Below are 27,225 nucleotides of genomic sequence, written 5' to 3'. Positions count from 1 at the left end.
CAAAACTCATGTGCGGGAATATGGCCAAGGAGTAACAGGCTGGAAAATGGGAATGGTTTGGGAAACTAGGAGATGGTGCAGGAGCTGGTGAGGCTTGGGTTCCACCCATATTCTTGATGGTTTAGGTAAGGGAAACCACTTTAAACGGGGAGTTGTAAGGTCCTTCTCACTCATGGATAAACATTTCCCCGTCCTCCAGGGATCCTTCTGTGCTCTGGAATTGTCAGGGTTGTGCTGGCACTCTCAAAAGTCGGGAATGCTGCTGGCACCGGGAGATCAGGAGGGCTGATCTCAGGGGTGCATCAGCAGCTCCATTGTCCTGGAACGGTCAGGCAGGAGGCAGAAGTGACTGCCCTTAGAACCATTCCCACGTGGAATTTTCTGCCTCGCACCTCGAGGCAGAGTAAATCCAAACTGCCACAATCCATGAGTGCGAGCCCTGCTGCACAACCCTTGAGCAGATTGCATGAGCTGCTTCCAGGAGAATAATTCAGGGGATAAGGAGTCCCCAGCTCCAACTTAGGAACGGCTTGTAATGACTCCCAGGGAGCAATTCCAGCATCCATAATCCTGGGAGGAACCACGCCTGTGTCAAAGAGCTGAATGCAGTGGGCAGCTAAGGTACAAATTTGGGGCAGTTTGTGGGGTTTTGCCATGAAATCCGAGTGTGGGAAGCAGCACTGGGGCAAGGAGGAGTAAAGGGGCTGGTTAAAAAAGATAAAGGCACAGACCTGAATGTCATTTTAGAAACCTTGATAAAGAAAAAAAAAATCCAACTCCGAGGCTGTTAAGACCAGAGTGAAGGCTCAGATCAATAGGCTTTGAATGAATTCCTATAAAAAGGAAGAATTTGGGTTTGACTTTGTAGGCACACTGCAGGAGAATCGAATCCATTGTCCCCAAAGGAGCCGTTCCAGCCCTCCTCTCGTCAAGATACTCGGGGATTTTAAAACCTGCCAGCTTTTAGTGGTGGTGGGGAGGGGAAAAAAAAGTAGAGAAGAGGCGGAAATTAAACTACCAATGTTCACAATAAAACCATGATAGAAATGGAGGTGGACAGGGAAGAGGAGAGAATCTGGATTCAGTCTCAGGAGAGCAGTAACTCACCCAGGCGTTTGGGCTGCTCTCAGGAATTGCTGCAAAGGCCGAAATCAACCCAGAGCTGGGTTTTTTTGGCATATTTTGGGTGTCAAAAATGTGATTCCCATCCAGGCAATTGCTTGGATCCCCCCCCCCCCACTTTTTGAAATACGCCCAAAATCTGGGCACAGAAGCGTTTTCCGTGCACATTCCCAAGCGTTCGTGCCTTGCCTCTTGTCAAGCCCAGCTTCCACAAACTTGTGTTCTGCACACAAACAGATTTTCCACCTCGAAGCTGAGCTCTGTGTGTGGATATACGACAAACTTACAATTTTTTGATAGCGATCATTCATTTTTTGGTGGTTTCTTGGCTCTCCCTCCCAAATCTCCTTACAGAGGGAATCAGTGGCTGCCCTCTGAGGGCTGGAGGCATCTTCTCTCCTCGTAGCAACGTTTGAATCCACGGTGGAACTTCCAGGGATGTTATGGCATAGACAAAACAGCATTTCTGAAACGCCTTGGGAATAAATCCGTGCAGTACCAAAGCCAAAAAGCCTCGCGGGGAATACATCCAGTTTTACAGAGGGGGAAGGAGAGCCAGGGAGTTATTTAGGGCTAGGGAACGGGGCATTTTCGGGGCTATAAATGGCTTTGTGCAGTGGCAGTGGACTAGCCCAGCCTCGGGGGGTGTGTGTTGGCTTTGGCAGGCTCGGTCCTGGGCACAAACAGCTCCCCGCCCACAGCTTCAGTCGCAGCCGCTGTGTCAGACACTGCTGCGGGGCGAACCCTTGGAAAACTCCACCAGGCAGTTCCAGAGGCGCTGCCAGAATTTCCCTGGCTGGTGGAGCAGGAATGCTGCCCCTCGGGGCTCCCTTGGAGGAGCAGCTGCGATTTTGAGCAGGGATTTCCTGGGGAAGGGGATTCCCCCGCTGGCTGTCCAGCTCTGATATTGCCCCTCCTGGCCCCAAGCAGAGCCAGAAATGGGAATAACGGGAATAAAAGCGTGAAACTTTGTGTCTTTTCCCCATGAACGTGCAAAACTCAGGGTTGTGTTGTGGTGGGGCTTCTGAGCACGTGGCTGAGGCTCGATCCTCTGGTAACTCCCAAATCCTGGTGGATCAGGTGCTGCCAAACCCAAATCAGTGCTTTGATTGATTTTTTTTTTTTTTTTTTTTTTTTTTGTTATTTCTTGGATCTCCTGGACTTCTACACAGTCAAGATACTGGAAGGTGCAAACCTGAAGGAAGTTTTCTGGTTCTATCTCGTCCAATGTCGTCCGTGGTGGGTTTTGTTGGGGTTTTCCCCTGGTTTGCATTGGGAGGATGGGATATTTCAGGGCTTGCAGCGTTACCCTGGGATCTCAGTTCAGTGTCCTGCCAACCATGGGCGCTGTGGGATTCTGGAAAACCCCTTTGGGATTCTGGAAAAGGGGAGAGAGTCTGAGAGTCTTTGGGTCTCGGTTTTTCACGTGAGGATGGACATGTGCCGAGGAGCGTCCGTCACCCCCTGACTCTCGCTGGTGCCAGCTCGGGGTTTATTTGGACGTGGCTTTTTTGGAGAAGGCCACTCCAGTTCCTCTCTGAAGCCCATCTCGTCTGTGTGGGGCCAGCAGGCAGCTCAGGAGCCCGCTGGCAGCTTTGATTCTGGGTTTGCCCATGACAGCGATGAATTGCAGGCACAGCGGATGACTAAACAGCTTCGTTACCACGTCGTTAATTACCTTCATCCCCGCGCTGCTCTGAGGCAGAGCACTGACCTGATGCTACCAGAGCTGTGTTGCTTGTCCTGAGCTGTCAGGGGAGAATTATGAGAGTCTCTGCAGCTGGTGAATCACTGCTCTGGTTTGGGGTGAGAGAAGTGTTGTGCAGAGGGAATTTGCCTTGCGTAACCCGCTCGGTTCGTGTCTGCAGGGAGCTCTTGGAGTGACTTTTCGACGCCCTGTCCCACGGTGGGGATGGGAATGGCTGAGCTGGCTGCACCGCAGGGTGAAAATCCCCGTGGAAATGTTGTTAAAAGCTGTTATTTCCTCATTTTGCTGAATGTTGGGCTTTTCTGCGACTGCTGTCTGTAGACTTTGGGTGTGAAATGTTAATGGCAGCATCTTCTGGTTCTGTTTTGGGGGGCATTCTGAGGCACAGGGTGGTTTTCTTGGGGTTGTGCTGTGCGGGGACAGGAGTTGGACTTCGATGATCCCTTTCAGCTGCGGATATTCCACGATTCTCTGTCTTTTTTTTTTTTTTTTTTTTTTGCTGTGCAGAGCAGGAATTGATTTGAATGACAGGACATGATGTTTGGGGACAATGATCCTTGAGGATTTCATTTGGGGTGCTGCTGTGCTCCAAGTAAATGGCAATAAATTCCAGCCAGGCAGAGGAGCAGGGTGTGGGCTGGAGGGAGGGAAACACATTCCAAGTGCAGCTGGAAAAACGCTGCTCCAGGTTCCCAGCGCCTGGGTTATTCCTGGCCAGAGCTAATGATGATGTATGAGCCTTACAGAACACTCTTCATCCTGACACCTCCTCTGGAGAGGTCTGTGGCTTTATTCTCACTAGGTACAGGTGGGAAAATTATTGCATGAGGACAGAAAGTTTAGCCAGGCAGCAGAGCTGGGGAGGAAGCGTTGGTGTCCTGAAGCAGTGTCAGGCTTTGCCTCGCAGGAGCCTTTCCCAGCTCCTGCAATTTGCTGGTGCTTTGATTTCTAAATCAAGCCTTGCTGTTTTGGAAGGTCAGCAAGCTTCATACCCCTTGTTCCTGCATAATTCCTTGTCTGGGGTGCCACGAAGGGCTCTTAACCCAGCATCTGCCGTGTGCTGCCAGGGAGAAAATCAAACACGAGTTTATCATCATCATCTCCCTTCTGCCGAGCAGCTGCTGGCAGTGCCACATGCCAGTGCTTCAAGTCTCACAGATCGCTCACAGAGCTTGTTGTGGAATTTTTGAGGCCTTTTTGGGGGATGTGAAAGCTTCTGCAGCACCCTGAAAAGCCCTGGGAAAGAGTGAGGCCCGTGGCTGGTTTGGGATGTGGTCTATGGATGGGGTCACACCTGTGTGCAGGGCTGCCCAGTCCCAGGGATACTGGCACCCCTTTTCTCATCCTGGTTTTGGGATAGAATCCTCATTTTAGCGTGGACAAACTAAGTTCAGGGCTGAATGACATCAGGATGTGCTGCCTGCTCCTGAAATGCATCTGTTTCCCTTTCTCCCTCTCTGGTTCCTCTCTCAGGGTGCAGAACTCTGCATCCCTCGGTCTTGTCCCTGTTTCCTGCCCTGTGTCTCTCAACTATTAGCAGCTAAAACCTGTTCCTTGCAGTTTGTGGGGGTTTTTCCCCCCCCGTTTTTCCTTGCATGGGTCCTGCTGAGCCATTCTGCACCAACCCAGGGATCTGCCAAGCCTGTGCCTGACTCTCGTGGTTTTGGCTCCTTTATGTGACACTGCTGCTCCTGCCCTTGTGCCAGGGGGATGCGTTGGCCAGGAGACACCCAGCAAGGAGGAGTGGGCCAGCACCAGTGGGAGCAGGGATAAAGCCATGACAACCCACAAAAATCCACAAAAATAGGGAAATCCTCTGTTGGACAGGAGCACGTGCCTCCCTTCCTGATCTGCTCTTTTCCTTGGCTTCTCCTCGGTGCCTCTCCAAGGTGTTGGCTCTGCTGCCTCCCTCAGCTTCTCCACCACCCTGGCAAGAGTTGGATCAGGACAGAGTGGGGGGGAAAAGGGCCCTGCATGCCTCCCCTGCGGTCCCTGTTTCAGCACTGCCGAGCTCCCCCTCCCGAGATGCTGCACAGATGGCCTGAACAGTCTGGGGAGCAGATTCTCTTCATTTGTGTAAAGGCAAATAGGCTTTGAAGTGCCTAAACTGCCACAGCAGGAGCGATGGGGGAAATCAGGGGGTTTGGGGGGGGATTGATGTTAGGTTTGCTCCCTTCAGCTGCAGCCAGAGGTGGTGGCACGCACAGGGGGGATTCTCTGCACGTTCCCACAGCCCTGGTGACGTCCTGAGCTGCCCCCAGCTGCAGCTGTGCCCTGAGCTGTGGCCTCGTGGCACAAACCTGTCCAGCATCTCCCAGCTGTCACTTGGGAGGTGATACTGGCTCTCTTTTGGGAAGCTTCTCACTCATTAAGGGGTTTATCACCTGGAGAAGTCACTGGGGTGGAAAGAGCCTTTTCTACCCGGTGGAAAATCCCTGCCGTTTATTCTGTGAGCGAAAGGTCAGGCTGGCAATCTCCCCTATTTAGATAAAATAAGAAACCCTCCCCTCTCTGCTGCCTGGGCTTGCTGGAGCACTTTTTGTTATCCCAGCGTTCCTATGGGAGGGAGCAATGGACTGGGGAGATTCTGGAGCTGGTTCCTTGCTCACTCAGAGGCTTCACTCATGTCCCCACCCCACGCTCAGACACTGCTGCTGCCCACCAGGAGCTGATTAAATGCCACACAGGGAAGTTAAGGAGAGCTCGAGATTCCCACTGCAGCTGTGCAGGATGTGGCACAGCCCAGAATTCCGGGCAGGCTAAAATCAAATTAAAGTTTCCCAGCTTGATGTTTTAGGAGGAGGAGGAGGGAGGAAAAAAACCCCAAAGATAAAGAGATGGGATAAAAGAAAACCCCAAACAAAAAGAGCCCCCTGCGGAGTTCATCTGGTGGATGGAGTTACATTAAGTGAATGGAAATTAAAGGCTTTTCATAGAGATCTTCAGTATAATTTGATGGAAGACTTTAATTATTTCAAAGTGCCTAAGAAAAGGAGCTTGGAATGATTTCGGGAAGGGAGGGGGGAGCTCTCATAAAAATATCTCTCCTCAGCAGTGTTTTGAGCTGTTGTTGGGCTGAAAGGCTGCTGTCAGCTCCAAGAGAGGGATTTGAAAATCCTGTGCCCCCCATCCCTCCCCAGAGAGCAATTCCTGCCTGAGTGGCAGCAGCCTGGGAAGAGAGGGACAGGGAGTGAGAGGAGGAGGCTGCAGGAAGAGCAGAGAGTCCTTTATCGGCCTTCCCAAGGCACGGGGGATGGAGAGGGCTCCTGGCTGGGAATGTGAGGAGGGCGGGATGTGGGGAATTGGGATTTCTCATGGAGTTTCAGGCAGAGAGAGCATCCTCTCCCCGGCACCCTGGGGACGTGGGCCATTGTGGTCGTTGTGCTGAGGTTGTCACTCACCCAGTTCTTGCTTGGACAGCTCAGGAATTAATGGGTCCTTGTCTAGTCTCCAGGTTGCATAAATCCAGGGATCTGGAGACTGTCCATTCTTTCCCTGGGACTTGGATGCTGTGCTGCTGCCTCCAGCCTGGCTCGCTTTGAGGCAGAAATGTGGTCTCTTTGGGCTCTAAATGCTCAGTGTTTCCAACTCCTCCTCTTCCTCAGACACTGGGGTTCCTGTCTCTACCTCCCTGTGCCCCTCTCTGGGATAGGGAGGGCAGCAAGCTGAAGCACTGGGGGCAGGACTGTACAGAATCAGGTTTAGAATCCAACATTTAGGTTGGAAAAGACCTCCAAGATCAAGTCCAAGCTGTCCAAACCCCACCTTGTCACCAGCCCAGAGCACTGAGTGGTTCCTTGGACACCTCCAGGAATGGGGACTCCAAACCTCCCCTTTCAACGTTTAACAACCCCTTCCATGAAGGAATTCTTCCTGACCAGGATTCTGCCACCCACTCACGGACCTCTCTTCTCCTCTCTGAGCTTCTGCTGGGCTGAGACTGGAGCACAGTGGCCAAGGCTGGTGGAGTTGTCATCAGGGAATGGATTCGAGCTGGCCTGAGTTAAAATGCCATGGAAAACCAGCTGCTCTCACTCCTGCAGATCCAGGATCCTGCAGATGCTGTGGTGGAGGCTGGCACTGAGGAATGGCAGCGGCTCCGTGGAACCGGGAGCCTTGCCTGGCTCCCGACAGCCCAGGAGCTGTGCAGCCCTTTAAACTTCAGGGTGCTTTTCCTTGCTGTGCCTCTCCCCCTCCCTTCTGACAGTCCTGAGGTTGATTTGGGGGCTTTGTGGGGGCTCTGTGTGCCCCAGCAGTGCCTCTGTGTCCCCTGTGGCACATCAGGCTGTGAGCTGGATAACAGCACCGCGCTCCTCTGCAGGGATGCCCCGAGGACAAACCCCGCCAAGGAAGTTGAGGGCAGAGGGAAAAACACAACCAGCTTGGATAAATAGGGGAGATGGGGAGAGAGCAGTGGGATCCATTGCCAGGGAATGAGTTCCAGAGCAGGGAAAGGCAGGCACTGATGCCTCCTCCCCGAGGAGGGGTGTTTGGCAGGCAGCTGGCAGAGAGTGCTGGTAGCCATGGGGATGGGAGGGAAAAGGGGATGCAGGTGGGAGTCAGGGGAAAAAAGGACAGGCACTCATCAACCTGGCTGCAGCAGGCAGCACAGGAGGTGAGCTGCTTCCATTTTCAGTTTTCCTGCTGAGCACTGCCAGGCTCGGGGAGGCATCAAGGTGAAGCAAATCCAAGCAGGGAGCTGTTGGGGTGAACATCCACATTTTGAGGGAGATGAACTCGGTTTTAGGGGGCTCGAATGACTGCAGTCGCGCAGGGGAGAGGGAGCACGCAGTGAACTTCAGGGAGAAGCTGGTTCTGAAGGGGCTTTGGGTGTTTGCAGCCCTAAGGAGCAGCTCCCTGCAAGTGCTGCTCGCAGAGGTCCTGCAGGACGGAGAGTCTGAGCCTGGTCAGGGGCCAGAGTTAATCCAGCGCCTCGGTAACAGCAGATTGTGCTCTGTTTATTGCTGAGAGTGTTGTTTTCTGGGTTTTTTTTTTTCCCTTGATGTGTCAAAGGCTTTCTGCACCCATCGTTCTTTGCTGCATTCCCTCGCTGAAGCTGCTGCTGGGGGAAAAGGAGTCTGTGCCGTGCCCCTGGCCAGGCTCCTGCGCGGTGTCACTGCACGAGTTCGGGCTGTGCTTGTCACCATTTTCATTTCGTGGTAGCAGCACCCAACCCCGTCCCTCCCACACCCCATCTCCTGTGCCACGGGGTGGAATTGGAGCCCTTTGTGAGCCCCCATGGGCAATGCCCAGATCAGTGGCAGAAATTCATGTGAAATAACCTTCCTGATGTGTTGTCAGCCCAGCTGCTGTGGGAGAAGAGCTGTTGGGGTGGGATGGTGGGGGCAGAGAGCATCCTGTGGGTTCGGGGCAGGGCCTGTTGCCCCACCAGGAGCCACTGAGGTGCTGGCAGCTGGTTTTGTTTTTAATTTAAGGCTCTGTTTGCACGCACCAGGCTGCCCTGGCTCTGTTAATAATGGGGGGTCACCACCTCGCTGTGCTCTCTGAGGGTTTGTTGTTGGAGCAGCAGCGTTTCTTGGGGGTGGCAGAGAGAGAATGGCCCCCTGATGTTTGTGGTTTAATCGGGGCTGAGGATGGAGAGGAGGAAAAGCTGCTCCAGCTCCAGCTGGGGGTCTGATCAAGATCCTTCCTCCACCTTCAGTGCTGTTCTCTCCCACCAGCAGTACGGAAACTACTTTTGGGAAGGAATAATGTGGATTTTAGCATTAACAGCTTTTCTTTTTGGGGGCAGGGGGAGACTCAGAGGCTGCCAGGCTGCTATTTGACAGCAGTCAGCAGCAATCAGCTGGGCTGGTGGCTCCTGGGCAGCTGGAATAGTTTGGAAGCCTGCTGGGCTCCAGCCTGCTTCAAAATGAGCTGTGCTGAATCACAGCCACTCCAAACTCCCTCTGCTTGGAGCGGGGCTGAGGTGAAGTGAATTCCAGAGGCTGAGGGGATAAAACCCAAGTGGTTCCCGTGAGCTGGGGAGTTAAGGCAGCCTGGAGAGTTGTTCATGCCTCGTGGCTGAGCTCAGCAAGCTCTAAGTGATGATTTTCCCTACGTTTAGGACATGCATAGTGTCCTTCCCTGGTGGATTCATTGGTGCCTGATGGAAGCCGAGCTGAACACGCCGCCCTTCCCTCTGCGAGGAAATCTTTCTCTCCTCTAGCAGACTGTTATTTCATGAAGCTCAGAGAAACCAGGAGTTTTTTATGAGCCTGCATCCCCATGAAATTTGGCTGGGAGCTGGCCAGATTGACTGGGAATGGGCACAGAAATGGGTGTTGAAAGCTCAGCCGTTTAAGCCTCTTTTTTTCTCTGTTGTTGAGACACAACCAGAAGTGCCTGGATGAGAAAGAACAAGTCTGGGATGTCACATTCCCGAGTCCTGTTGGCCCATCTGGGCAGACAGGCTGTGAGTTTGGGCTCGGGGCTGACAGCTGCATTAGGATGTGGAGCTGGGGCTTGGATGGATTATAGGTCAAGATGCAAACATTGAAGCTGGGCTGAATCTGCTTAATGAGGACAATTTATGATAGAGCTGGAGGAGATGCGATGATGCTTTTCAGAGCGCTCAGCTTGGGCATAACTTTGCACTTCCCTCATTGAACCAGAATTGATGTCAAGCCAGTGATGAGAACAAGTGCAAAGCCAGCCCTGGGCAGGGCTGCTCCTTGCTCAGTTTGGAAATTGGACATCACTGACGAGGATGAGCGCTCTGGGAGCACTTTTGGGCACGCTGCTGAGCCAGGAGCACGGCCAGCCTGGTTACAGCAGCGAGGCAAGGTGGGCACAGAGGATTTGTTCAGGGGACAGATTTGGTTTTGATGCCGAGGCCGTGTCCTGGGCCTTCATGGGGCTCTGTGTCACGCTTTGTTAACGGAGCCAAGTGATCTTTGCTCGCTGCACACGGAGCTCCTGGAGGAAGCCCACGACCGTGGTGTCACTCCTCATTTTGTACCACGCTCCAGACAGGAGAGAGAGTGGAGTAAAACCTCCTTAAGTGTCTGGCAGATTTATCCCGTGCTTGGCTCTTCAAATGCTGGCTCTGTCTGAATCACAGGATCGCAGAATGGTTTGGGTTGGAAGGGTCTTCAAAGCTCATCTCATTCCAAGCCCCCGCCATGGGCAGGGGCACCTTTCCCTGGACCAGGTTTCAGAATCGGTGCTGAAAATTTTTGTGGCTGTGGGGTTTTCCTCAGGGCTTTCCTTGGGGTGGTTTTCGTGGCAGTGCAAGCCCCATTAGCACTTCTGGGGATGTCTGCTCACCTTGAGTGTAGAAAAGCTGAGATCTCCTGCAGGAGTGGCTCTGCCTGGGCAAGCTCCCCTTAGCAAAACAGGAGAAACAGTGAAAAACTCAGGCAGAACCACACAGGAAGTGAGGAGCTGCCCTGGAATTGTGTCTGTGAAGTGGCCAGATTTTGGAGAAACAGAGGATAAAGGAGGCAGAGAGGAGTTTATCTTGAGGCTTATGAAACTCGAGTGGTGCTCGGTTCCACTGCGCTCCTTGCAGCACCAGGCAAGCTGCTCTGAGCCCAAACTTCCCGTTATGCAAAAGGTTCCCCAAGCCTTAAATAAACCCACGAAAGGCCATGAGACAGGCAGGGGAGCGTGGGGAGAAACTGAGAGGTGCCAGAGCCAAGGCTGTAGAGGCAAAGTCATGTCTGCGAGTGAATTCTCTGTGCCGTTGTTGTGGTGCGGGGAGGAGCGGAGCGGGTTCCTGCCAAGGATGTGTGTGTGAGGGTTTGTCTGGTCTCCTGCCCAGCAGTGTATCGACAGGCAGGAGAGGAAATTTCCTTTTGTCAGCCAACAGTGCCTCTCTCCTGTCCTTTCCCCATCCCTGCTCCAGGGGTGCTCTTGCTGCTGAGCCAGGAGGGTGAGGGCTCCTTTCCCGGGGAGTCTTTGTTGGATTAAAAGCAAATCCGACTCCCTCAGGCTCACGTCCTCACCAGGGAGGGAGGTCAGCAAATAGTATCTCCCAAAAAGCCCTGAATACTCCACTTGTCTGGCTGGTATTTCCCCTAGAGCCAGAATTTCCCTCTTTTACCTGGGATTTGGTGTGTGGTTACAACAAGCAGAGGAAAAGTGCCAGGGCTGCCCGTTCTCCTCCGTCCCTCTGGGCTTTGGGTGTTTCATCTCAGCAGCACAGAAGCACTGCACCCCTAATTGGTGCTCTTTGCTGTTCATTAATCAAACCCATGCTTTTCTGGCCTGAAATCTTTTTTTTTTTTTTTCTTTTTTTTTTTCTTCTTGTCACTTTTGCTACGAGCAGGATTAAAAGCTTCTCTCATGCAAAATAATGCCTTTAATTGCAGCTTCAGATCCAAGTTTGGACTTTGATTCTGCCTTCCTGTGCAAGACTATTTATTGCTGCATTATTCTTCGGCATCTGCTGGTTCCATGCAGCTGTGCATGAGCCTCTCCCAGCTCCTGTATTTTCCTTCTATCCCATTAATTTTGCAGGTTTCCTTGCTCCCTTGCCCCCAAGCCTGTCACCCCTGAGCTTTCTCGTGCCTGTTCTCAGCTTGGCATCTGTCCTCGTTCCCACCTCCTTCCCCGTGCAAATGCTCCCTGTCATCCAAAGCACCCCCAGCGATCCTTGCTCCATTAAAACACACAAATATCCTCCTCAGCCATTCACAAATTTCCTCCTCCTATCCTCAAAATCCAGGCTTTTGGAGCTTGGATGGATCAAAATGTTCTTTGGGTGATAGATGGGAGATTAATCTATTTGTTTCACTTACAGTTTTGGCAGCAATAAAAAGGAGCGAACCCGGCTTTTTGGCCATAAACCACTTCTTGCAGGTTGATTTGGTAGAGGCTGCTTTGTTTTCCTTTCTTTTCCCTCTTGAATCTGCCAGGGACTCTAAGTTAAACAAATAGATTAATCTTCTTTCTGTAGCCCAGAGATCAGGTTGATGCATTTAAGAGCTTCTTCTCCCTCTAGACTCCTGAGATGCTCACAGATCCGATTCATATTTTAGAACTTCCTTCATGTGTAAAGAGCCTCGTTGGTAGCAGCAATTCTTCACTAACAGCAAAACAGGGCTCCGTGCTCCTTGGGTTTCTTTTCTTCTGAGAGAGCTGAAAATTTTCCATCAAAGCCTTTTTTTGATAAAAGGAGGGGTTTTTGGGTTGTTTTTGTGGGGCTTTTTTTGTGGAAAAAGAGCAGCCGTTGGAGGGGTAGGGGGAACCACCTCAAACCTGAAGGTCTCCTTCAAAAGGAGAAAGTTGGTGTTTTGTGTGATGAAGGTCGGATCATTTAGAGCCAAATGGCTGAGAGCAGGTTCCCAAAAGTGTCTCCACTTAGCAAAACAAAAGCGTGGCCCAACTGGAAGAGTCGTGGCTTTTGAGGAGGGGAAAATGGGTTTGTGAGCAGCTCTGTTTGCTGTGATCAAAGGTGATGCACTGAGTGCAGGAAAGCTCAGGCGAGGGATGTTTTGAAGCAGTTCCTTCTGAATGCAGTGCTTGGCACGTTGTAAGTGCAGTCCTTGGGGTACTGAGTGGGGTTTTGATCCACTGTGTGCACTCACAGCATGGCTGTGTAAGAGGCAGGCAGGAAGGTTGGAAGAATGAAAGGTTTAATGCCAGCCAGGTGCTTGGGTCTTGCACTGCCCAGGGAAAGATGTTTTGCTAAAATTGCTAAAGCTGTGGGACACCTTCCACTATCCCAGGTTACTTCAAGCCCCGTCCAACCTGGCCTTGGACGCTTCCAGGGCTGGGGCAACCCTGGAGCATCCATTTGGAACAGCCACAGTGGTTTGTTCCCTATTGGAACAAAACTCACACTCCAAAACTCAATTTTTATCCATTTCTCAGTGTGAGACCTTTGCTGTTTTAAAGCCTTTTTCCTGGTTAAGCTTTTGATGAATCCAAGGCTCTGGCTGTGCTCATTTATTCAGAGTTTCTTTGCAAGCAGACTTGTTGAGCAGCTCAGATTCTGCTCACCTCGGAGTGTCCCCAGGCCACCTCAGCTGGAGAGATCAGTTTGCATTTCCCCTTCCGTAAATCCCCTCCTGCTCTGCTGTATGCCGTGCAAACTCTGCTCTGTCCCTCACCAGAGGTGCTTTAATGGAAGTGAAGGCCTGCAGAGTGGGCAGGTATCTTCTGCTGAATAAATGTGGCACAGAATATGTCAGGAGAGCCCCTTTAGGTGGGAAAATCAGCTGTACACGGAGGGGTTTGTGCCTGCCAGGGCTGGGGAAGCAAACAAAGCTTTCCTTCCTTCTTTAGAGATGATTTTTGACCTGCCCAGAATCCTCCTCCAAGGTAAACAACCCTCAGCCTTGTGTTTTGTGCTCAGAATGGTCAAGGACTGAGGTGCTGGCTGTGGGATCAGAGGAGCAGCGCTGCTGTGGCCGGCTCTGGCCCCTGTTTAATGACAGCTCGCTGTCCTTCCCAGCTGGGAGAAATCCTTCCCTTCTCCTCCCACCTGCAGCCTCCCCTCTTCCCCCAGCCTGGTGGTGATTTTACCTTTCAGACAACAGCTCCGAGCCAATTAAGAGTGTCTCACGCAGTCCTCGCTGTGGGAGACCACGGTGCTTTTAACTGCTATTGTTTGTTAATAAAAATAAATCGTGGGCACCAGGGAGGAAGGGAATCCCACGTGGCCTTGGTTTTCTCTTTTCCTTGTGGTTTTTTAATCAGTGGATGGTCACAGCCAGGGAGGTTTTGACAGATGATGTGGGGAGGGATGTGCTGGGATGTTTGGTCCTGGGTGTGTCCCCATCCTCTGTGCAAGGTGCAAATCACTGCTCAGCTTCACTGTGAGGGGGCTGCGAGGCAAAACTGGAGCTGTGCTGCTGCCAGGAGCAGCAATTCCTGGCAGAGGGATGGGGCAGCTGGAGCAGCATCCTCCCTGTGGCAGCAGAGGCTGGGGCAGCTCATCCAGCGCAGCAGCGAGGCCAGGGAGGGTGGGCAGGGTTACACCAAGCAGCCCCACAACTGCAGATATGGGGCTGTTTTACTCAGATATGGGGCTGTTTTATTCACATATGGGGCTGTTTTACTCAGATATCAGGCTGTTTTACTCAAGTATTGGGCTGTTTTACTCAAATACTGGGCTGTTTTATTCACATATGGGGCTGTTTTACTCAGATATCGGGCTGTTTTACTCAAGTATTGGGCTGTTTTACTCAGATATCGGGCTGTTTTACTCAGATATCGGGCTGTTTTACTCAAATACTGGGCTGTTTTACTCAAGTATCGGGCTGTTTTTACTCAAATACGGGGCTGTTTTACTCCCAGCGCTGTGTGCACCCATCGTGCTGTGTGTTGCTCAGCAGCCACTGGATTTTTTTTGTTGAAGGCTTTAAAGGAGGGCAGAGAAGGCACAGCAGCTGGATCTCCCAGGGCTTTGCACTGCCTAAATTCCCAAGCAGAGACCCAGCTCGAACCCACTGCCAGGATCAAGCGAGCTGCCCCAGCCAATGAGTTCTAATGCTGCGGGGTCGATGCTGCAGTGGGACTTTGGTGAGCGTGGCTCAGGTGGGGTTTCCACACTCATCATTCCCGTCTCGGTGCCAGCAGAGCTCTCCAGAATTGACAGAGCCTGGGAGGGCCGGGGGGTCGAGTGATAAACCTGTGGAGAGGAGGAGAACTGCATAAAGATGTCCTGTGGCTGAAGCCTCCTTGTGCTCACGGCTCCGGGGTTGATAATGCTGGGGGAGGTCTCACTCTGAGATAGCCCAGCCTCTGTGAGCAGTGAGGATGGGGACACGCTGCTTTTATCTCTGAGCAGTGATGGGAAATTTGATCAGGCTTTGCTAATTCTGGGGAGGATTGAGAAGGGTGAGATGAGAGGACTCAAGGCTGGGGAGAGAGAAAGTTAAAGAAAATAATCCACAGCAACGAGAAATGTCAGGAATACGTTCGTCCTTCTGCTTCACTGCCTCCAGAATTCTTTTCTCCTTGAAGTTTTCTTGCTGCTTTTTCTGGAAGTCACGAAGGGTGGAGGGGAAAAAAAATGGAGAAGAGAGGGATGAAAGAACACAGCTAGGAGAATGAAAGAAAAAAAATACCCATTTTATGTATCAGCTGAGCAGGTGTTTATCACTAATATCACCTTCCCTGGGCTGGCACCTGCTCTGGGGTTACCTGGCTGACTCTCCTGGAGAGGTGTGGTGTGATGAGGAGCCCAGGGTTCCTTTTATCCCCCTGACACCTGGGGAAGGGAGGTGCCACCACAGCTCTGCCTCTCACCCTGGGTACATCCATCCCTGGCACTGGTGTGAGGACAAAGAGAGGGGAGGCTGCGAGCAAAGCAGGCTCTTTAGTGCTGATGAAATCTGAAAAACGAGACGTGGTTTTTATAGGAACATAGAAATTGCCAGACTGGAACCGAGCTCTGCTTCATGTTGTTAAGTATCCTTTTTAAGCGCTGGCTGCTTCCAGAGGCTGTGTGAGGAGCCTTGCCCCGAGGGCTGATTCTTCCAGCCCTCAGAAATTGGGAATTCACCAGTTCCTTGCAGTGGGAAGGGTTTGCACCCCATCCGAATCTTAATTTGTATTTTTTCTCCCCCAAATTTACTACTGTAATTCCAGCCATTCGTTCTCTTTATAGATGTCGATCCTTCCCTCAGCCTCACGGAGGTTTTTTGACTGCGACAATACCTCGTGGTAATGATTTACCCGTGCTAATTATGCATTTTTTGCCGAGCGAAACATATTGGTGGTGGCTTTCAACGGAGTGATTTTTCAGTTTAATTGAACTTACATCTTTGTGGCCCCGGGGCAGGCTGGCAACGGAGCTCTCCCCTCCCCCTGAGACGCTTTCTGGAGCTCAGCAGCAGCCACTTGTTGAGATGTTTTTCAGGTTTTTCAAGTTCCTCCCTCCTTGCTTGTTCCATTTAAACCCGAGCCGCTCTGCAGATGAAGCTGTGCAAAAGGCAAGAGCTCTCTTTGCCTGTCGGAAGAATGAAAAAGGCCCCGTTAAGTTGTTTGTTGATATTTCCCGACAGTTTTCCCCCCAATTCCTTGCTGCTCCGCAGCTGTTAAATTTGTTGTCTCAGCTGTGAGCATCACTCCAGCTCCTCTCGAGCTGCGTTTTCTCACCATTCATCAAGCTTCTGGTGAGGCAGGGAGAGATCCATCAACACCAAAGCCCCCTCCAAACTCCTGCTTGGGTGAAAATCTGCCTGGAGAAGGTGGAATTTGCTGCCAGGTTTTTCCAGGGTGTTTGTGGTTTCTCAGCTTGCAGGAGAAGGCGTGGAGGGGGGGCTGCAGCGTGCGGTTGCATCGGGATAAAAGCAACACATTGGGATTTTTGGGAAGCCGGGGCCTGGCACTGCTTTCCAGGGTAGCTGGAGATGCTGAGCCCTGTCTGGCTCCAGGGCTTTGTGGGGACAGATGTGGCAGGAACAGGTTCTGTAGGGTGATGGCGATTTTGGAAGTGAGAGCAGAAGTCACTGGCACAGGTTGCTCAGAGAAGTTGATGCCCCATCCCTGCAAGTGTGCCAGGCCAGGCTGGACAGGGCTTGGAGCAGCCTGGGATGCTGGAAGGTGTCCCTGCCCACGGCAGATGATCTCTGAGGTCCCTTCCAGCCCAAACCACTCCATAATTCCCCGAGATAACAGCAGATTCCTTGAGTGTCCTTGTCAGGCTGTGGAGAGGGAACAAGCAGAGAGGTGGCTGCTTTTCAGGGATCTCTTCATTATCTCCGTGGCAGCTTCAGCAGAGGGGTTTTTTTGGGGTTTTCCTTTAGAGATTTAACATTTTATTCTGCCTTTTGGCTTTTGCTCTACTGTCTAAGAATTTTTCTGCAGAAATCTCCAAATAGCAGGACGCTGTGGTGATAGCAGTGAAGAAGAGCACCAGCTCACACAGTCATTAAAAATGTATCAGCAGTTTCAGAAGCAACTTGCTCCCTCTCGGAGGCAAATCGACCATAATTCTGCTTGGTATTTAGAGACTTTTATCTCCAGAGAGAACACAAAACTCTCCAGTATAGCCCTGATTTATTTTATTCTCTTGAATTTTCAGAGCTGAAGATGGAAAAAAAAAAAAAGGGGGGGGGGGGTGCTTAGCAGAAAAAGAATGCCACATTTGTGCTGCACACAGGGGTCAGCTCGTGATCCAGCAGCAGCTTCTCGGCAAGGCACCTCCCACCCTGAAGGACCTAGGGAACTCTTTCCCAGCCATCCCACTCTTTTTTGGGGGAGCAGATTGGGAATGCTCCACAGACAGCTGTCCATCAAGCAGGCTCTCCAAGCCTGCTGTCAGCACAGGAAAGAGGAGCCACTAAAGCAGGAGCTGTGAATGCACAGCTCCTGACGTGTTCTCAGTGGAAACTTCAGCAGAGGAAGTTGGTTTGATTTATTTTCAGCCAGCTGAGGATGAGTCTGGGATAAGTCATCTTCACAGGCACGAGAATTAGTGCAGCAAGCTGCTAAATATCTTTGTCTCTTCAGGGTTTTCTTGGCTTCTGAGGTTTTTATATTTGTGTTGCATGAAGGAAAGTTGTCCTCCTCCCTTCTCTGGGTGGAATTTGGGGCTGCACCAGAGTGGATACCCCAGCTGTAGGCACAATCCACTGGTGCACGTGGGTGGAACTCCTGGTTTGCAGCATTTCCTGGGGACGTGAGGGGCAGGCAGATGCACCTTGCAGCTGGAAGGCAGCCTGGGGAGATGGCAAGTGCAGTGAGGGCCTTTGAACTGTGCTCACCACCCTTTAGTGCCCCAATTTAGGGAGGAGGCGGCAAGGGGGGACCGGGCAGATGCAGAGGGGTGTGAGGACTGAAACACCTCCTTGTTTGCTGGGCTAGGAGGAAAATCCTGCCTCCTTATCCGAAATCTGGAATGCCAGCCTGTGTGCAGGTGGGCTGGTGGGGAGGCATCCTTGTGCTGCAATCACCTCCAGCAGCCAGATGGGCACGGCTTGTAGGATCCTGTGTTTTCTGCTGTTTGGCAACCCCCAAGGTGCATTTCTGTTGCTGACAGCTGTTCCTTGGGCCCGTGCTCCAAAATCCAAGCCCTCCTGAGGGGTGGGAAAGGCGTGAGGTGGAGCAGCATCCCCCTGTGCTCCATGTCCTGGGTAATTACAGCCCCGCCGCTCCCGGAGCAGAGCTCAGCGGGTGCCCTGGATTTATTGCTCAGCTTTGGTGAACTCCGAGCTGCTGATGCACAGGCAGCTGCTGCTTCCCTGGGAATCTCCTCGGCACCTCTCCAGCGGGCTGCAAACAGGAGGAGTGGCCTTGGGGTCTGTCCCTCAGAGCAGGGAGTCACAGGGGCCTTTCCCCTTTCCCCCAGGAGTTGCATGCTCCTTGTGCACTTTGTCTTCGCAGAGCCTGAAGTGAGAACCGCTCCTTTTCACCTCGTGGTTCGCAGGGTCACTGAGGTTGGAAAAGCCCTCCCAGACCATCAAGTCCAAGCTCTGCCCAGTCCCCACCTTGTCCCCAGCCCAGAGCACTGAGTGCCACCTCCAGGCTTTCCTTGGACACCTCCAGGGATGGGCACTCCAAACCTCCCTGGGCATCCCATTCCAATATTTAACAACCCTTTCCATGGGGAAATTCCTGCTGCTGTCCACCCTGAGCCTCCCCTGGCCCAGCCTGAGGCCGTTCCCTCTCCTCCTGGCCCTGTTCCCTGCGAGCAGAGCCCGACCCCCCCGGCTGCCCCCTCCTGTCAGGGACTTGTGCAGAGCCACAAGGTCCCCCCTGAGCCTCCTTTGCTCCAGCCTGAGCCCCTTTCCAGCTCCCTCAGCTGCTCCTGGGGCTCCAGCCCCCTCCCAGCTCTGTTCCCTCCAGCCCCTCAGTTCCTTCTTTGTAGTGATTCCATAGAGTTTTGGCAGGGAATGATGGGGATGTAAACTCCAGCACCCACCTCGAATTTCAGGCAGTCATTTCCCTCCTGTTTGGCTGGAAACTGAGGGGTTTGTTACCCACTTTTCCCTGCCCTGGTCCTGCTCTGAGATTCCCAACCAGATGCTTCAGCTGAGCTTTGGCTGTTCATCACCAGGGACTGGCAAGGAAAGCACACTGGGGGTAGCACTGCAAGAAGTAGGACATAAAAAAGACCTAAAAAGGGAAGAAAACAGGACTGTGAGTGCTGGGGAGCAGCTTTAGGGCCAGAACTGAGCACGAGGGAGCTCTTTGGGTGGCAAACCTCAAGCTGCCCTCACTGTCCTGCAGTCTTCATCCCTGCTTCCACAGGGAAGGGATGTGTCTGTGTGTGTTCCACGAGCTCCAGCTCCACATTCCGGGCTGTGAGCGCGTCTGACGTGATCCTGCTGTTTTGTCAATATCTTGGAAAGTTTAGAAATAACTGCTTCAAAGTGCTCAAATGATACGATGCTCCACAATCTGTCTCTGCTGCTGCCAGTGCTTCTATGTAACCAATTCCCCATGTGCTTAACCTTTTAGGGCTTCTCTTCCCCAGGAATTACTCTGGAACTCCCACTGAAAAGAGGGGGAAAAAAAAAAATAAGGAGGAAATTCCTATTTGGCCTTCACAGAGGTGGCTCACAAGTTCCAGGTGGTTTTGGGGAGTTTCTGGCTTTTAAAAATGGGTTGAGCGTGCTGAAATCAGGATGCTCTTCCCGTGTGTGACTGACAGCTGAGCATGAGATCCCTCAATTTGCTGGAATGGAGAGGGTTGGGATGCAGGAGGCAGAGCTGCTGGTGGGAGCTTCCCAAGGGAGGCGTGATCCAGGCAGGGATCGAACCCCAGCGAGTGGAGATGTCCCAGGGCTCCCTGGATTTTTCTTTCTGTGGCCCTGCCTCTGCATTTCCCCTCTGTGAAAGGGGATGGTCCCTGTGGAGAGTGCTGAGATAAGCTGGAGGAAGTCTAAATGTAATCTAAAAATAGATTAATTGGAAAATTGCAAGTAAAAGGCTGCGTCTTGCTCGGACAAAACTCCTGGTAACTTCAAAGGCAGATTAAAGACTTTGCCTGTGTCAGGACTTGGATATTTGGCCCAGGAAGGAGACAAATGGAAGAGTGTGAGGATGTTTGCCAGCAAGCTGGGGAAGGGAGAGATAAGGTAACAGATGAAACACTCAAAGTCAGCATTTAAGGACATTGCTGCCTGTGGAGATAATTTTATCAACTCCAGAGACAACCTTTTTTTTTTTTTTTTTTCTTCCCTATGAAGTAAAATCTGCCCTTTATGAAGCTGTTTAAAATGGTATTTGTTACAAATTTGATTAGCTGTGCTGCAGGAGCCTGCTGTGGGACAGCCGGTGCCAATATTCGTGCTGATGATGAGTTTGTGGATTTTCCACCTCCTGCCCTTCATTTTGGTGGTGTTTTGACTTTGGAGCTTGGACCTCTGTGTGGTGGGGTGGTGAGACCTTGTGTGAGGAGAAAAAGAGATGCTTTTGGTCTTGTGCTGAATCTTCCTGTTCCCGAAAGGGAGGGAAGGAGGTGACTGGAATTGTGGCAAGGAACTGGTTTCTAGTTTGAGGCCCAAGTGACTCTCTGCCTCCTAAACCCCTCCCTCAAATCACGTTTTGCTACGAAAATGTTTGTCCCATCGTAAAATCAGAAGTCAGTATTATAGAATGAGTTGCAGGCTGCTCTGAGTGGAAAAAAAAGGGGGGGGGGGGTTGGGTGAGAATAGAAGTCAGAGATGTGACTCAATATTGATTTCCACTTGTTTTTTGTTGAAACGCTAAAAATGCCAAGATGAAATATTTGGACTTCTCCTTGTGTTTCTTTTCCTTCCTTTTTTTTTTTTTTCCTTTGTTTTTGCTAGAATCTCTCTGCCCAGTTTGATTCCAATCCCTGAATAATTCATAGTCTGTAAATAGCTTCCTCCTCCTCGGGTAAATGGAGCCTTTGTCCCCAGTGCTGGACGAGCTGGGAGCTGTGTGGTGCTGCTGGGGGAGAGCTGGGAGAGCAGAGGGGCTCACGGCCGTGTTTTGTGTCTCCCCGCAGAGTTATGTCATGCCCAGACCACCGCAGGGCTCCATGAGGATTTATGGAAGATGCTCCGTGTCTTGGCGCCTCTGGTGCTCCTTCTGCTGTGGCTGATGCGGATCTGGGCCAGCCCCCATTCCCTGAGGATTGGTGAGTGCACACCTCGCTCTCATCTGGGTCTGTCCAGCGCTGTTTGGCCACTCTGGAGGAATTCTTGGAGGGGGGAAATCCTCCCTGCCTCGGTGGGGTGTCCCTGTTGAGGTGGGGCTGACACCCTGAGCGAAAGGTTCTCTCCTTCCTCCTGTGCATGAAATGTGATTTATGGTGAGCTGCCACTCCTGTATTTTGGGAGAGTTCTGTCTTTAGTTTGTAAATGAAATGTGATTTATGGTGAGTTTACACACTGAGCTCCTCCCTTCATTTTGGAAAGGTTCTCTCCTTCCCCTTGTAAATGAAGGGCAGTTTATGGTGAGTTGACAAGGTTGCTGAGCTGCTCTCTGTGTTTTGGAAATGTTCTGTCTTTAGCTTGTAAATGAAAATAGTTTATGATGAGTGGACACGCTGGCTGAAGCTCCTCCCTGCATTTTGGGAGTGTTCTCTACTTCTTGTACATGAAGTGCAGTTTATGGTGAGCTGCCACACTGAGCTCCTCCTGCTGTATTTTGGGAGTGTTCTGTCTTCAGTTTGTAAATGAAATTAGTTTATGGTGAGTTGACACAGTTGTTGAAGCTCCTCTTTGCATTTTGGGAATGTTCTCTCTTTCCTCTTGTAAAGGAAATGCTGTTTATGGTGAATTGCCATGTTTGTGTTGGTTTTCATGGTGTTGGTGCTGTTCTTCCTGTGTAAATTCAAAGCCACCCCTCAAAGGGCCACTGAGGAGCCAAACTTGTCCGTGCCATGTCCTACCCCCTCTCCTAAACTCCACATAAAATGCAATATTTCTGTCACAAATACATTGATGAGCCAGGAGTGCCTGAGCCCAAACTGCCCCCAGTTCGGGGGTGCTACAAGAACTGTGATAACCCCAAAATACCCATTTGCAGGGAAGCCCCATGAACTCAGGCTCCTTTGGGCTGTGTTAAAAAGTGTTCAGGAAGAGGCACTGTCATTTTTTCTGGCTGCCTGTGCGGATTAGGGAACAGAAATGCATCCAGAAACCTCGTAATGAAACTCACCTCCCAGTATCGACACTTTGCTCTGTTGTTTAGAAAGGAAACTGCTTCCCCTGGCTGTTCCCCCTGCAGCCACCAGCTGCTTTTATTAACTATTTGTTGCAGATAAGCAGCTAATCTATTCCTGTCCCCATCTGCAACTTGCACAGGTGACACACTTGAAGCAAAATTACCTCTCCCCTCCGCTAGTGGAGCATGAAGCAGCTCAGGAAATATGGGAGGGGAGGGTGTGAGCTGGCAGGAGCTTGGGAAGGGTGGCTGGTGTTTTATATCCCCGGCATCCCTGATTCATGTGGAGCGCTCCCTGCGCGCTCCCAGCTCTGCTGCCTGCATTTCTCGTTGATGGCCACATCCTCCGCTTGAGCCAGCAGGCAGGGATGGGGATGGAGGGTGAATCATCAGGGTGCTGAAGGTGAAAATCCTTCACTTTGCACTGTGTCTCGTCTTTTTGGGGAGCACTGTGGGGTTTTGGGAGTGTGGGAAGAAAGGGGAGCTCCCCCGACAGCACAGAGCTGCAAACCTGGGGTCTGTTTGTTTCCCACCTCCCCAGAGTGGAAGGTGAAGATGTTTGAGACCTGGGACTGTGATTTTAAGTTTTTAAGGACTGGAAACTCAAATCTGTGCTGCAGCTTCCAGGTGGGAATGGCAGCTGCCTTCCAGCTTGGCTTGGCTGGGGGGTTTGATGAGTGTTGTTTCTCCAAGCCACAGTTTCATTTTTACAGCGTCTCCAACAAAAAAGTTAATAAAAATAAAGTGCAGAATAAAAAGAGGGGAGAAAATATTACCAGCAGCCCTGAAATCATTCCCAAATGCATGCTCTTGGCAAGGCAGGGAGATACGGTATCTAGCAACATCAATCAAGGCTCTGCATGGGGAAGGAAAAAGAGACCAGCAAGAACATTTAAATATTCCAAGGAAATGGAAGCTAACCTTTAAAACAATCCTGAAAACCATCTGATAGGGGGCTGCTGGAATGCCCCGGGATGTGATCAGTAACAGGAGGTGAGCTGGGCACTGCCAGGGTGGGTTCTTCACCAGCAAAAAGAGATTATTGCCTGCAGCTCTTGGCTTCAGGCAGAAGGAACCACGGTGCTGCTGAGTCAGGGGCACTTGGCTTGTGAACCGAGCCCTGAGCTTCCCCGCTGCTGCTTTTTTGGGGTTTCGGGTGGATCTTGGCCCTGGCAGCCCTCAGTGGAGCTGAGAGGCAGCAGATTGCCTCATCTCTGAGCACACAGTGAATTTCTGCTGGCCTGGACAGGACCCACAGCGAGTGTTGCATTGCAGTGAGCTTGGGAGGCGTCATCTGTGCAAGAAATCGAGCAGAATGTGGGCTCCAGGGTGACCTTCCCCGTGCATGTGGCTGTAGAGGAGCAGCCTGGAGCCTCCTGAACGCTCTATTTCTCTCCTTGATACACAGTGGGGGGGGGGGAAACCATCAGTGCAAACCTGTTTCTTCAGCCTTAAACTGTTTGTTCCTTTATGATCCAGCCCTGGAGAAAACCTCCTTGTCCTTGTTCTCCTGGAGGCCTTGGTGGGGAAATCCAGATCTAAAAGCTTTATCCAAAATGGTGATGTTTTAACTAAGAATGTCTTTTGTCAGTCAGTTCCCTGCTCTGTCTGGGTGAATTATTGTATCTGTGCACCTCAAAAGCTGGATCTGATCAGGGAGGGAAGGAGCAGGCAGGGCTGGGAGCGTTCTCAGCAGCTTTAAGAGCTCTGGGAGGGAAGGAATTGCCTCCAGGCAGCCTGTAGAGCTTGGAAGAACCAATGCAAAGCCTCCCAAAATATCCTGGGGTGCAGCGCTTGCCCTTGCACAGGTTGTGTTGCATCCAGCCACCCCAAAAAGCGAAAATCATCAGCTCCCTCCTGCTCTCCAGGGCGACATCTCCCCTGGCCCTGCTTTCCTGCAGCACACAGCGTGTGTGGGAGCAGTTCTGGGTTTGTTTTTCTCCTGTTCACTCATGCTCAAGGAAGTGTCAGGAAATTTGCCTGAGTTATTTGCTGGGTTATTTACTCGGGCTCGCAGAGCAGAGCGTGGGGGCCCTAAATTGGCGTTCTCTGCCTTGATTCATTGGGCGTGCTAAAAAGCTCATTTAAAATTCATACCCCGGCCAAAATTGGAGTTTAGCCACGGCGTTGCCCTCACCAGCAGCAGGACCAGGAGCCCTGACAGAGGATCTGCTGACAAGCTCCTTGCAAGGCCTCCTGTATCCTCTCAGGTGCTCGTCTGTGATTCCCTCTGCCCGTGAAAATCCCTTCCCTGCCTCTGTCTCCCAGCCCTGCAAACTTTACACAACAGCTCCAGCATTTAAGGATGTTTTTTAGGGTGGAACTTGGTGTTTTTCTACCCCATAGTCAGGGACTGTGGCATTAAGGGTGTTTTTTGAGATGAAATTTGGTGGTTTTCTGCCCCCTGCCCCACCCAGAGACTGTATCCACTTCTGGCTCAGCTGTCCTTGCTGTCCCAGCGCTTTGTGGTTTCGTCCACCAGAGAAGCAATTTGTGGTCCAAGTCCTCATGAATCCCACCCTGATGCTGGGGTATCACCAGAATTGTCTCTCTGGGGTGTCTGTCCTTGTTTCTAGGGACGATTCCAGAATTCTGGAGTGCCTGAGGGGTTGTGAATCTCCCGTGTCTGCTCTGAACTATAATCATAGAATGATGGAATGGTTTAGGTTGGTTTAAAGATGAAGTTCGAACCCCCTGCCATGGGCAGGGACACCTTCACTATCCCAGCCTGGCCTTGGACACTCCCAGGGATCCAAGGGCAGCCACAGCTGCTCTGGGCACCCTGTGCCAGGGCCTGCCCACCCTCCCAGGGAACAATTCCTTCCCAATCTCCCATCTAACCCTGCTCTCTGTCAGTTTGAAGCCATTTCCCCTTGTCCTGTCACTCCAAGCCCTTGTAGAAATTCTCTCTCCATCTTTCCTGCAGCTCCTGCAGCTCCTGGCAGGCTGCAGTGAGGTCATCCCAAAGCCTCTCCTCTCCAGGCTGAACAATCCCAATTCTCTCCGCTTTTCATGTCCAGAAGATGTTCTTGGGGATCCCCCAGAGCACGTGGAGCTGTAGGAAACCCCAGGCATTGATCTGTGTGTGCTGAAGGAGGTGGCAAGAGGCAGAACTGGAGCTTTTCCTGCATCGCTGTGGTTGTATGGAGCCCCTTTATTCCCAGCCCATCCCTCTGTCACGGCCGTGGGTAGCAGAGCATCGTTTGCACGGCCCTGACTCCCTGTGTAATCACCCTCCTGAGGTGTTTATGATGTACTCAAGCACTTTTGCAGTGAGTAAAGGCCCCAGAGCTGCCCTGGTGGATGCAGTTTGTCCATAGGTGTGTCTGAGCTGGAGGGCTGAGGCGAGGGAAAAGCGAGCGTTAAAAACTCATTAAAAATGAACGGTAACAGCAGAGGAATTGGGGATGGTTTGGTTCAGCTCCTTCAGGACACGCAGAATTCTCCTGCAGGCGCTGCAGGGGAGATCCCACAGGGCAGCATTAGCATTTTAAAGGGTGCTGGTGGCTCTGATGATGAAGGTGCAGCCAGCCCCTGGGTGCTGGGGAAGGAGGACGCTGATGTCAGCAGGTACCAGATTCTTCCTCTCAGGAGTGAGGCTGGGATGAAGGGGGGAACCCAGCTGTGCCTTTCAGTGCAGGCAGGCAGAGAGTGCCTTTGTGGCGTTGTGGCAGGTTCTGTGCCATCTCCAGCTCCCCCTCTCCTGCTTGCAGCTGGCTCACACAGCTTGAAACTCCTCTTCTCCCTCCTGCTGGGAACATTTAACACACACAAAGCACAAACTCCTTTCCTGGTGTAGCTCTGCCTTAGCCAAGCCCTTTGTGGATGATACTGATGGATCTGGAATAAAGTGGCCGTGGATTTGCTGTTCCCCAGCAGAGGAATGGCCTTACCCTGGCTTTGAACCCAGCCAGGCTGCTGTGATCAGCTCAGAGCACAGGAACAACCTGCAGGGCTCACATGGTGGTGCTGTTGCTGGAAAACCTTTCCACCTGTCATTAGGATGAGCGTTTAATCCCAGCCTGGCTTGGGGAGTGGGGTGGGAGGAGGGTGTAGTTATTGGGATAAAATATTAATAGTTCTCCCAATATTAAAAACAGCCAGTTAAGTTTATTAAAGCGAAGCAGGTTCGTAGTTATTTATCATTTGCTGCTGGAGAATGGTGAGAGGTAGAGAAAAATACAATATTCATTTGCTATCTGCCCTTTTAATTTGGTTCTGATTATTCTTCTAGGAGAGTGATGTCTTATTTATGGGCTTAAACTCTTACGGAGTTCTGTGCATAAATATTTTTTTAATAAAAATCACCTGTACAGATGCCAGGCCCTTCAGCAAAGCCTCGTTAAACTTACAGTGAATCACAAATGGTTTGGGTTGGAAGGACCTCACAGATCACCCTGTTCCAGCCCCCTGCCATGGGCAGGGACATCTTCCACTGGATCTGGTTGCCCCAAGCCCTGTCCACCCTGGCCTTAGACACTTCCAGAGATCCAGGGGCAGCCACAGCTTCTCTGGCCAAATTTTATCCTTGGATTCTCTGCAGTTCTCGCCAGCTATTCCTGTGTTCCAGCACTGGGAAGAGTGGCTGCCACTGCCCCATCCTTTACCCTTCCTGTCCTGATCTCGTTCAGGCGACTCATCCACAGAGGCTACTCAAGGATAAAATGAGATGAGTTTATTTCAGGAAGAGGCAACTGGAACTGTTCAGAGAGGGGCTGGTGACTGGTGCAGTCATTTATCTACCCTGTTCTTCTCTGGAATGATCTGGTGAGAGGAGTTTCCTTGAAAGCTTTTGGTGCAGGACACCAGGGCAGGGTGTTGAGGCTCAGCCGAGGTCGGCGGTGGGCGCCCGACAGTCTCCACGGGCAGGCAGGAGGTTTGCACACCATTCCCACTAAACCTGTGGATGCAGCTTTTCCTGGGGCTGTGCTCGGCACCCTCTGAGCCTGCAGAGGCAGGAGCTCATTAGCACCACGGAAGTGTGAGCGAAAACTGCGGGAGGAGCGCGAGCGCTTCCGAGCGGGAACCGGGACGAGCCGCGAGCGGGTTCTCGAGGGGTGTGGAAATCCCGAGGGATGCAGAAATCCCGAGGCGTGCAGAAACCCTGCACCCCTGCTTCGTTTGGCTTTGGTTTCCAGCAGTGAGAGGGGCCTGTTTGGCAGACTGACAGGACTGGCTACCAAGAGGGAGAGGGGGGATTGATGGCTTCCTCCACCACGGAGGTTTGTACACGAATTCTGTGTGATCAAGGTTGGATGTGTTTGGCTTAAAAATCAACTGAGCCTCATCCTGCAGGGAAACTGCGTGGAAAAAAGAGGAGCTTGGTGCAGAGCAGGGAAACTCCATGGAAAAAAGAG

At 51.7% G+C, this 27,225-nt stretch overlaps 1 protein-coding gene across 1 annotated transcript in view; it reads left to right on the top strand.

The window, feature by feature from the left end:
* Positions 1 to 27,225, top strand: part of GRIK4 (glutamate ionotropic receptor kainate type subunit 4) — a 179,593-nt gene that overhangs the window by 40,126 nt on the left and 112,242 nt on the right. The window contains exon 2 of the mRNA XM_032133828.1: positions 20,706 to 20,837. Coding sequence (XP_031989719.1) covers positions 20,756 to 20,837 — 82 coding nt within the window. The 5' untranslated portion in view covers positions 20,706 to 20,755. The remainder of the gene's footprint in view (positions 1 to 20,705; positions 20,838 to 27,225) is intronic.

Source organism: Corvus moneduloides, chromosome 25 (assembly GCF_009650955.1).
Source record: "Corvus moneduloides isolate bCorMon1 chromosome 25, bCorMon1.pri, whole genome shotgun sequence".
In the NCBI taxonomy this organism is placed as follows: domain Eukaryota; kingdom Metazoa; phylum Chordata; class Aves; order Passeriformes; family Corvidae; genus Corvus; species Corvus moneduloides.
Note: the sequence above shows the minus strand (reverse complement) of the source record. Positions and strands in the feature narration are given on the sequence as shown.